This window comes from Varroa jacobsoni, unplaced genomic scaffold (genome assembly GCF_002532875.2).
Source record: "Varroa jacobsoni isolate VJ856 unplaced genomic scaffold, vjacob_1.0 scaffold_975, whole genome shotgun sequence".
Taxonomy (NCBI): Eukaryota; Metazoa; Arthropoda; class Arachnida; order Mesostigmata; family Varroidae; genus Varroa; species Varroa jacobsoni.
In genome coordinates, this window is record NW_019213877.1 from 42,322 (window position 1) to 53,757 (window position 11,436).

General features: G+C 40.9%; 1 protein-coding gene and 1 long non-coding RNA gene across 4 annotated transcripts in view; one reads left to right on the forward strand and one right to left on the reverse strand.

Annotated features, from left to right (window-relative positions):
• Positions 1-11,000, reverse strand: part of mgr (prefoldin subunit mgr) — a 12,770-nt gene extending 1,770 nt beyond the window's left edge. Inside the window, exons 1-4 of one of the 3 annotated variants that reach the window (XM_022842235.2) lie at positions 10,879-10,997; positions 10,616-10,808; positions 1,123-1,200; positions 429-515 (exon numbers count right to left, since the gene is read on the reverse strand). In XM_022842235.2, the coding sequence (XP_022697970.1) occupies positions 429-491 (63 nt within the window). In that variant the 5' untranslated portion in view covers positions 492-515; positions 1,123-1,200; positions 10,616-10,808; positions 10,879-10,997. Of the gene's footprint in view, positions 1-428; positions 763-1,122; positions 1,201-10,615; positions 10,809-10,878 lie in introns of those variants that run through there. The other 2 variants (XM_086970510.1, XM_022842234.2) reach the window with 2 other exon arrangements.
• Positions 1,208-2,593, forward strand: LOC111265496 (uncharacterized). Its single transcript, XR_002683483.2, has 3 exons — positions 1,208-1,340; positions 1,596-1,721; positions 2,072-2,593. It is a non-coding gene; the product is annotated as an uncharacterized LOC111265496 (long non-coding RNA).
• Positions 11,001-11,436: the final 436 nt, after the last annotated feature.

Genomic DNA, 11,436 nt, shown 5'->3' on the forward strand with positions numbered 1-11,436 from the left:
TGTTACAATAGATGACTGGCTGAATGGATAACATATGTATTTCGCTTAGAATTAAATGGTACCATTAGAGTATTCATACAGTGAATAATTTCGTTTATTACTTTTGTTATATTCATTGGTATTATTATTTATTGAAACTATACAGCGCTCATATCTTGTTGGCGGGACCTGAAGCAGCGATTCTTGGTATCATTCAATCAGCCCCTAGGCCATTCAGTCCACCGCTTATATCTATATTTATACGCATATTTGTTCGTGATCTATTTTTTGGAAGTATGTTATAATTAAGTACAGTTGTATTGCTGATCTTCTTCATTCGATCACATTATCAGTCATAAGCCATAACCACTATTTTTTTAAAATTTTTTTCTGGTCATATTTAAAACGCGAACTATAGTTTAACAATATCTCACGAGAGGTTTACTCACCACGAACGAGGCGGCCGGAATACCTCCATGTGGTTTACGCGCTGGTTTATCCTCTCTTGACATCTTGCCGCCCGATAGCTTTGCTGCCTATTACACACACAAACACGCGACTTGACAACTGATAATGTGCCGGGAATAGTTCAATACAACTTTACGAAAAAGCTATTTGAGCCCTTTTAATTGAAGACAGATGCGACTACAGGGTCCTCCCAAAAAGGAAGATGGCAGCGGAAAGGCGAGAAAAGAACAATCGATTTATCTGCGGTGTGGTGCGCCTTATTGTTGTTATTACAGTTGTGCTCCAATAGACAACGGTAGCTATAGCCCCACGAGTGGCACTAGTTTCGGAATCGGTGCAAACCAGACAAGCATCGGTTTGACAATCTAAGAAGACGCGCCAAAATTTAAATATATATGGATGAAGCTATAGACAGGGGTACAGTCATATGATTACGGGACAAATCGCATCTATTCTTCAAAATGTTCGGCTTTCATAATGTCAAATATATGCAATGAGTAAGGAGGGGAGATGATTATTTCAGAAACAGTCAAATAATCGACAAATTGTACGACACAGCACACTTCGTGGCGGACCTCTATTAGTTCCTAATGTGCAAATATAGTCAAGTATAAAATATACATTCAAAACTCTTTAAAACAAAAAAAGAGATAAGTAGAAAATAAAATCACTCACATTACTGAAAAACGTAGTCTAATTTCAACTGTGAAGTATCATTTAGTTCAAGAATGAAGTTCTCGGATGATTCAACTGCTGCAATATATAAATGCGACTGTGAGAGTTGGAATATATGAAACTTGAAATATCAAAATTCAGGTGAGCCGAGTAATATTAGAGACGGTGGAAAGGCAAGTAAAATCCAAGTAATATGGTTCAATTCGTTACTTTCTTGGGTAAGTGTTACCTTAACATTACAGAAAAGACACGTTAATTAATGCTGTAAATATTGTCTATCCACAACGGTTGATGAATGTTCAATAAAATGGAAGACTTAGCTTTGTAATGCGTCACAAAAGAATTTCAATGAATTAAGGAATACTCAAAACGGTAACAGATTTTTTAATTCGGAAGTTGTTGTATATTTTTTTACATTAACGTCTAAAGAATATGCAATACCTGCCAAATTAAATAATAACGGTTTTACGTAGGTTTCTGCAAGGAAAACGTGTGTGCACATGTCGTCACTAAAGTTGAGCCGAAGATACGCATTAATTCGAACGGCTATCGTTATATCGAATCGTGCATGAAAGAGATGCTCAAAATAGCTGCTGCAAGTAAGAGAATTAATCAATTCTATCACTTATTATGAGCACTGAACGAAGAAAAACAAACGAACCAACTCTAAAAACTGGGTAATGTCAAATAAATATACCCGATATGCTATCCTGTTGATAATAACGATTTGCCCTAGTGATTTCGAAACGCTGCCGAAACGCTTAAAAAGTTTAACTAGAGTAGTGTAGTGTTACGTTATGCTCACTTCAGGCTCGTTCCCACAGCTAAAAACCATATTAGTGCTTCAATTATGTTAATCGAGTAGAAAAAGCTTAGCTACGAACAATATATTAGCTAATAAAAGTACACTAAGTGAACCGTTGTTTACGGGATGGTGAGCTGATTGCAGACGATAAAAGGTCACTGGAACGTCTTCTGGGGAAGCCAGTTTTTGGATTGGGATGCAACCGTTAGATATTATCCACTCACATTTAGTGAGTGATGGACGAAATTAAGGAACAATTTTATACTAACCAAACAAGAACTACAAGCAAACGTTGCGGAAAGAAATAAATGACGCATGATTTGTCAATAGTTCATTGTTATTTAATAACTGTGTAAAGATTATCACCAATTAAGGGCATCGAATCCAGAATATGAAAGCCAGAGCAATTACCCCATAAACGGAGCTTTCAAGTCAGAACTTGTGGCTCTGACTAACAGAAGTAATTTGTGTGAGCAAATATATTTGGCAGCGTTCTGTAGTCAAGCAAATCTACGTATACAATAGGAGAATACAATATAGCAATACGAGACATACAATAGGGTAACCTTATGAAAATAAGAGGACGCCATGCAAGATTGGCATCCCTTGGCTCGCTTTGGGACTGCGTCTGCCATTTGTCAATATAAGTTTACGCCATGTTAGCGGGCTAGAAATTATGCAAGCCATCGAAGAAGCCGAAAATTGGCCAACGTAGAGCACAGGAAACCGTGAAATGGATCTTACATAAGCAAAGCTACACATAACAGTTATTCACCATGACGACAAAATTAACACAGCCACGTTGGCCAGGCCGCAACTATTTAGCTGATTCTATTCTGACTGAGCTATCTTTCTTAGACTGAGCTATTCAAGATTACGCTGCGACTTAACTAGGTACAGTCATCAGTATAATAATACTCATATCAGATCTTACACAAAAGTTTGATTTTCCAGAACAATCTCAAGCCATTAAGATTAGTTAATGATTTTTCCCTGTTCACCAGCTGCTCACTTCCGCTAATCTGCTTCTGCCTAAATAACCCAAGAGGGCCAAGCTGTCTAGGTTCTACTCAAGGTTCCACGAATTTGTCGTTCACCATGTTTACTTCCAAACGAGTGTTCTTATTTTCTCATTTATGTTATGGTGTTTTATCCCGGCCGCTGTGTTAATTTCGAAGGACTAGCTTATAACCTAATGCAGTAACATGCCCTATCCTCATGATCGTGCAGTGGATGGTTAATTGTTTGTCGAGTGCGAAGCTTTCGGCTAGGTTTGAGTCTAGGCATAAACACCCCTGATTTCATGCTTTGTGCCGCCCGTCTAGAGGAATGCCTAATGATAGTACTGAATCTAAGACTGAAAATATTTAGAAATAGTGAGATCTCAGGCGTCTGAACGCGCGGGCTTCGGGCTATTGTGTAGTTTGAATTGCACTACATATGTCCTCTCTAAAGTATAGACATCCTCAACAGGGCAACAGGCTGCGGGTGTCGTCGTTTAGACTAGCCAACGCATGGTAGTACACGGTCCCAATGCCGGATGTAAATCTTCAAACTAATCATACACATTGGTTGTAGATAGCTGTAGTACTAATGGGATAAATTTTACTTAATACTGCGCAAATATAATTAATTTGCCTAATTTGAGCTAAGTGAGATCTCCGCAACTTCAGAGGTTTCATGTAATAGTTTTTTCCTTCATGAAAAATTATAGCAATCATTAAAACCGTTGACGAAGTTGTAGACATATATCTGTAGGAACCGATTTTCGTATCTATACGATCGAGATTTTGGACTCCTGTGGTAAAAGAAAATTTCGTAAAGACAGTTAGCACCATTTAATGGCTTCCATTTGGCACAATTTAATGGGGAAATTGAAATGATTAAATATTAAGAATATTTATTAGTTCCTTTAAATCTGCAAGCTTATACGTGCAATACGGAAACGAACTACGAAACGAGAATCACTACTCTGTTAATATTCAACTTTGTGTCCCGTGTTATATTACGATGCATGCATGTAGCCTCTACTCTCTGCGATGCTACTTCCTTATCTAGCAAATAAAATAAAATGTCAACTTGTCTGGTGGTAAATGTACAATCAATATAAGTATATATTGTCTCAGACTATGTGGGTGGTCTGTTTGGACCAACGGGACTGGTAGCTCGTCGCGAAAGATTCGCAGAGTCATAGGTCGAAAACAATAGTTAACTAAAGAAATGAATATTTCGATTAGTGAGGTGCATCTACGAACCGCAATTGTTATTAACCCACATACGCTACCATCAAACCAGAGTCGTGTCGATCACAGACAAATGGCAAACATTAAAAGAACTGAAAATACGCAGCCACAGGTGAATGAAAGCGACCTGTATTGTGCGATTACGCCGAAAGGCATAACTTATTCATTTGGCTGTAAGTTGTACCTACTGAACAGGTTTGTCCAAGGCAGACGTCAATAGAAATATATAGAGCCATACTGAAATACGCTGGAGTGGCGCTCTACCATTCAAGAAGATCTGGCTTTAAATCACGGATAGTTTACAAAGCAGAAATCACCAAAGGTGCATAGCTTATACTAGCTGATTGAGATATTTAACAGAAGTGCGCCATATGTCAAACGATGTTTGCCTCGTTCGGCTTGTTGTTTTGTGCACCAGCATTTATCTTCCGCGCATATGTCCCTACTTGTAAGCTGGCCTATTCATTAGAGGCACTGGCCGGCGGCACTTGGACTCGTGTTCCTCACGCGGTCGTAAGTATCCGTGCATGTCGTATGATTCACTCATCACTTGAGAACCTAAGAAGGACTTACTTGTTATTATTTTCATTTTATTACGTCGAACAAAGCTAGTGCTCGCTGTTACGGTTGGCCTAAAGGCGTTCGTCGAGTTTTTGTTCCCGCTCGCTGAGATCAAAGTTTTGTTTCAGCTTTTCGAAGCAATCGTACCTCGTCGCCATTGTTTTTGTGCTCCGAAGTCTCATCTGTTTCGTTCGTTGTTGCGTATCATCTACCAAGCTTTTAATACTACTTTCGTTATCTAATTGGATACAGCCCAGTGGAAGGTTCGTGATGATATCGCTGCTGAATTTAACGACACAGCGGTCATCGTCGAGCGAAACCATTTCTACTCTGTTGTGTTCGACTATTCAGCTATTTCGACAGTGTCACTTTGACAGTCAGTCTCTAAATCTTCTTCTTTGCCGCGGCCATAGACCATTCATAACGATGGCACTACACAGCCGTTTTAGTGGCCGGTCCGTTTCTCGTTCGGATCCGCCAATTTATCAATCGACCTAACGATGGAGCATCTGAGCGATTCCGTCGTTATCGCCCGCATCTGGCAGGTCGGTGAGATCCAAGCTGATTTAGCTGTTTACAAAACAACTTATTAGGGTCTATCCATTCACCTGATCCATTGATTTAAGGAACTTTTTAGTAACCACTAATGCGAGCCGTTTAAGGGTTGCATATGAGGTGAAGCACGTCCATAATAATAATAGGGAATAGTCTTCCTGTGGGAAAACAAATGTAATGCTTCATTTACTGCGCGTTTTTTTTTTGACTTGACAGATCTATTTCTGTTCGCTGCTTTTTTCTGGCTGAGATTTCAATACAGTCATACACCTTCAACGGCACCAGTTGCTAGATGACAAGCAAGATCCACTCATCCGTAATGTGCTTTGCTATAGTAAGCTCGTTAAGCAGAGACAGTTGGTGTTCTCGGGCAGGTTGTTCAGCTATAGTTCAGTTTGTTGAATGGCCCGGCATCGATAGGTGGCGCTTAATATGCGAAATAATGGAAAACACTGTATTAACCGAATGGATCAGGGCTAAACTCGATTGATGGCACAATGCCTTTTTTTGCGCCAATCAGTAGCGACAGCGGCGCTCTAATATTGTTCAGAAAGAAGACTAGGACATTTATACCGTCGCCCCTTTGACTTACAGGGTTGCCGGGTGTCGGCATTTCTTGCCTGAGCCTTAGAGGACATTTTGTATCTATTAACACACGGCCTATATTCCTGAAAAATGCACTACAAATTGCTTCGTCGCGTCGCATAGTCGGCGGTTAGCAGCGGTATGTGTTACTGGGAACACTGCTGCTTTGAACTTAAGCAAAATTAACGTGTGTGTAAATGATTTTCTTTATTCGCTTGAGTTCTGCAAGTGTGGTTTTTGTCCTAATTAACGCATTCATCGAAGGTACAAAAATGTTACAGTGGGACAACTTCTAATCTTTATGCTTGTATATTGACAGTAGAAGATGGATGCCAGTTTACTTGACCATTACTCAGAAGGCAAGTAATAGCTCAATGAAACAACTTTGTTGCCTCACAATAGACTCTATTCTAACATTCCTGCTATTTGGGCTAAGTTTTTTCCGTATTACGCGCGTCACTGGTCCTGGCTCCCATCACATCTCGCCATTTTCGATATTACTCGTAGATTATACATGGTAGAAGTCAAGTTTCGTCAATAGCAACCTCATCCTGCTATGTCAGGCCTTTTGGATAGACAATTTTCGAGCAGCTAACTCCCACCTTAAAATGAAACATGCGGTGACCGTTGAGAATCTCTTTGCGCCGTGTGGCCCGTACTGTGCCGCTGCAGTCGCGTTCCGTACCACGATGACTTTACATATATATGGACGTTTTCGGTCGCTGTTACGTCCTCCTACATGATCACCCCTTCCTCCCCCCCTCCCCTCCCCTCCCCTCCCCTCCGCCCGAATTACCGAACCCTCAGCTAAAAATATGCTATCTCCGTCTGACACGATCTCATCCGGCTGTGCAGTCCTTCGACCTCGCGGCCAGATCAAGCGTGTCTTCTACAACGGCCACCTGACTCTATTGCCTGAGTCAGAGTTCTTGGCTACAGCCAGCCATTTACAACACAGTCTGTGACAACGACAGCATCTCGATCGTCCATGTACATTTGGTGAAAAACCCGAGCCGCGGAGACCAAACCGGCATCTCCGGATTTTGAAACCCGACAGCTTTTCAAATCGACGGTTGGAATCGCTCTTCAGCAGAGAACAAGGGGGAACGCGACGGGACTGCGGTTCGACTTCTGCGGTGGGCCAGCGGAAGTGGTTTTTTTTGTTGCATCCTCTTAAGTGCTTGTAGTAATAGAGAGTAACAGTAAGTAACGTTTAGCTGATCCGTTCAACTTATCCCGCAGCCGAATCAGAGGACGAGTCTGTCCGTCTCTTGCATACCGTTTATAATTATTTCAACCTTCAGACTTGACAAAAGTGCAAGTGGAAGTTGGCAAAAATACATGTACGACCAGCAACCTATTATCGATGCTCTTTGCATTCGTGTCTGTGTCGCTATAGGAGCTCAAAGAAACAATAATGGAAGAGCGTATTAACAAACAAAGGCTTATTGCTAATGTCTCTATAAAGCTACTTGCTAATTGTACTTAGAATAGACATTTGATGATGGTCGGAACAATGTATTTCCTCTAGATAATGCATCGTACAGTTATAATATACTACATCTTTTGATTACTAAAACAGTTTGTGACTCCAATGTAATTATATGTAGCGAAGATTTGCTCCTGCTCTGTAGTGACCTGTACGCGCAACCTGTAGTGCCATCGATTGTTCAAGCCCTATGCGTTCAGCTTGCGGGTTTGGAGCGCTTCTTCGACCATCGATTACTCGTGGCTCTAAAAAGTCACATCAGCACAAAGGTATACTTGACTCAGCGGAAGCTCATGAGACCCACCTGTTCGCATATGCGGGTATACTTCGAAAGCCGCTCACCAGATTGTGCAGGCTATTTGCCTATCAGAACGTACTTGGCTGTCTGGCAAGGTCATTTGCAGGATGTGAGCTGTCATGGCATATTTGCAGATGTAATCAGGAATTGAATACATCAACGATACCTGTGACCTATTCATGTAGTTACATTTATACCTAAATTCAATTGTCCGACACTTGGCACTGACTTTAAATTCAACCAAAAGAATATAGGAAATTGATGGAAAGGATTGTCTCACGATCCGGGCGAGGTTTCAGCCCACGAAAGTGATATTCTAGTAAATATTGCGCTCGACCCACTTTCCATAGAGGGATTCAATGTACTTGATACATTGATAATATAACTGATAATAGATTGCTAATGTTTCCCGCTATATAGTAATCCGGCAAGATTTATGGGAATACGATTTTTCTTTGTTTATTAAATAACTTATCTATCTTCAGATTCTTCTTCTATCTTCAGAAGAAGAGCTTCTAATTGTCTATTGCTTGTTTCTAATTCGTTTCCTGCAAACGTATGCGTGTATAATAGTACAACTATGTAAATATATTTGTTGACCAGGATTCGGGAAGAGGTCAGAATATATTCCAGGATTCTAGGATATGGAAGTTAGAGAGCACTGTATAGTCCGACGGAGTCTTTCAAAATTAAACATCCAAACATATGCACAGTACAATGTAAGCGAAAAATGTAACTCTCTAGGTTGGAATATATGATCTTCGAAAAATTCGAGTATCGGGTAATATTCATTATGCAGTAAGCTTTACGGAACGATAACCATAGTGGTAAACGCAGGTAAAGGCTGCGTATTAACTAACGCACTTACGTGATAATTTCCGCATTTTACTATTATCTAAAATAACAATTTGGGAAAACTAATATAAAAGATCGAAACGGGTTCGAACTAGGAGAAAACCTGAGTGAGGCTTATTAGAAAAGCCGCAGAAGGAGTTGCTGAAAAATAAACAACAGGCAACTATATTCCCTACGCCTCAACGTGTACGCATCAGGAAGCATTGTATAGCACGAACAAAAAATCGAAATGGTTTTCGTTATCACCTAATTACTTACTGAAGATATTCTATTAGGGTGATCTGCAGATAGCAACTAGCAGAAGCAGGTAATATTGAATCGAGTTTTTACTGGGCGAACCTTCGTATAGAGCGTTAGTGCTAGCATGTCGAGGTCGTGCTGACCAGCAACTTCAATACACAGTATACTCTCTGATTAGCAAATGACAGATCGAATAAACGATGGAAGCTTTACCAAACCAACTTCCAACGTTGCTAAACACTTACACACATACAAAAAAAAGTATGTGTCAACTTGATCCTGCAGCCACATCTAATTAACAATGAATTTTTCATACAAAAATGTACGCTAGTTCGAAACCAGTTTTACCTTCTTGTAGATCATTATATCATTTACGCCATCTCTCAGCTGTCGTTTGCTGCTGCTAAGCAGACGTCCGTCATGCGCAAGCATTTGTTATCATACAATTTCACCCATGCCGACATTATCACGTTTCTACTCGGCAGAGCTATTTATACTGAAGCTTGCTGAGGATTCAAGAACTTCTGTTTTGTTCTACGCCAACTCATACCCCCCGCTCCATAAGCTTATAACCACACATGTACACCGACGAGGTCGTTCGCTTAACACTCTTACAGCCTCATTGCTTAATTAAATCCGGCCGTAGACTCACAACATATGTTAGCCATCGTTTAGCTCTTCTGTGAGCAACAAATATATTTTGAAACGGCTTGTTTCGATGCTACTAATCTATTATTGAGTTGTGCATATGCCGCCGCCGCCATTGCGGCAAAGGTTCGCAATTGCGACACGTACCAAGTTACGAGCTGTTTTGCAAGGTTGGCCTCGTGTGTTAGTCTATACAAATATACGATTTTGTATCCATCATAGCTTGCTTGTTTACGGACATAAGTTATCCCATAGACAGTTGTATGGCTCTGCTACGAAGACGGTGGGTTCCATGGTTTCACTAGTCAATTACGGAACAGCTTAGCAAATGTGGTTGGATGGTACGCATCATGTGGGAACGAGCAGTCGTTGACGCAGACCGCTCGTTTTCAAACCGAGCTAGCCTAAGATATAACAGGATGACAACTTTTCGTTTAATATTTCGTGTGTCCTTGTCAAAATCAATCGACCGAAGTATGTCCCGTGGCCGTTAAGCTTTGATCGACTATAGTTGATTTGTGTTTGACCGGTCTACGGAACTGGTCGCGGAGGGAGCTTTATCCTATAGCATATGTTACGTTTCGTGGTGTCTGAAAGCCCGCTTACACAACTTTGCGAACGAGTCTCGCCAAACTCCTGTCTGATGTGCAGCGTGAAATGCGACATACGTTCGTAGACGCAAGAAAATTGTTTAAAGTCGTAGTCCGAAGTTGAAGTCGTCACTGTTCTGAAGCGTTCAAGTCACACAAATAGCTACTGCACTAAGGGGACCGTCAGATGTTCGTTTTAAGGGAATATATGTGTACGGGACGCCATTTTTCAATCATAACCCATACAAGCTCAGTCATTATGAATTGGCGAAAATGAGCTGTTCTAATAAGCATCAGATTCGTATAGATATCGTTACAAACAGTAAATCTACACACGCTGTCGATCTTTCCACTCATAGACGCTAATAATATTCGGTGCTTCGTCTTGAAATTCGATAGTAGCGCTTCAATTTAAAGCCCTATACCGACAATCGGGCCATTTTCAGGCCTTGATAGGGAAATACAAATAAGTAGACGTGTTGCAAAAACCCCGTACAGCAACTTTTTTTCGAGACGAAATTTTCAAAAGATATTTTTTTGTTTGCGAAACGAGACATACAATATCATCAAAATAGCCAAAATAATGTTCTATGTTAGATTCATTACATTATTTAAGATACTTACTTTTTTCATTCAAGGGTTAGTCGTGAGTCACTATCTGTAGTGGCCTAACTTATGGTGGGGTTTACGGCTCCAGTCCGCTTTCTAACATCTCATTCTTTGTACGAACTGTTCGTAGTACTACGAGACTGTCGAACGCGCAGATACGAGGCATGGGTTTGGTGTGTGTAGTCGCTACCTCACCAATAGCAGGTTTCTGGAATGAAGTCATTGGTTATTCCATGTAAATAAATCCAGCACAAGCTCTTACACGAAAAGTATCTTACCAGCAGAAATACGGTGTTCTAGCCAGCTATCGCTCTCACACTTTGGAGTACTGCTTACTTAGAGTACGTAACTGCCTAACAGACTGCGGCCGTCCCTCGTGGCGCCATTAACGACTAACAGCGTCTACTAGCGTTATCAACCGTCAACATCATTATTATCAGATTAAGCAGAACAGCAATGGGGGAATCTGCCTATTTTTCTTCTTTCAGATTATCATTTGCTTTTTTTTTTGTCTAAAAACAACGCAATTTACTAGTAAGTCACCATTGTCCAACGGTTACCGGGCGCGTCATCCTCTCAAGAGAATTCCAGAAGGGATTTTTGAAGAGAGAGAAATGTTGTCGCTGTCACCCAGTCCGTCTTATCGTCATCCTGTCCTTCCTCACAACGGCCATAGCTGCCGCGCGACGGCCATGGCAAATACCCCACTACGTATACGATGATATTTTACTTTTTGTTATTTCCCTAATGATTTCCTCAGCACGGCTGCTGCATTGTTTAGTGCAGTAGGTTTACCAGGGTGAGCGAGCGACGTGAGGATAATATACGCCCGCCCC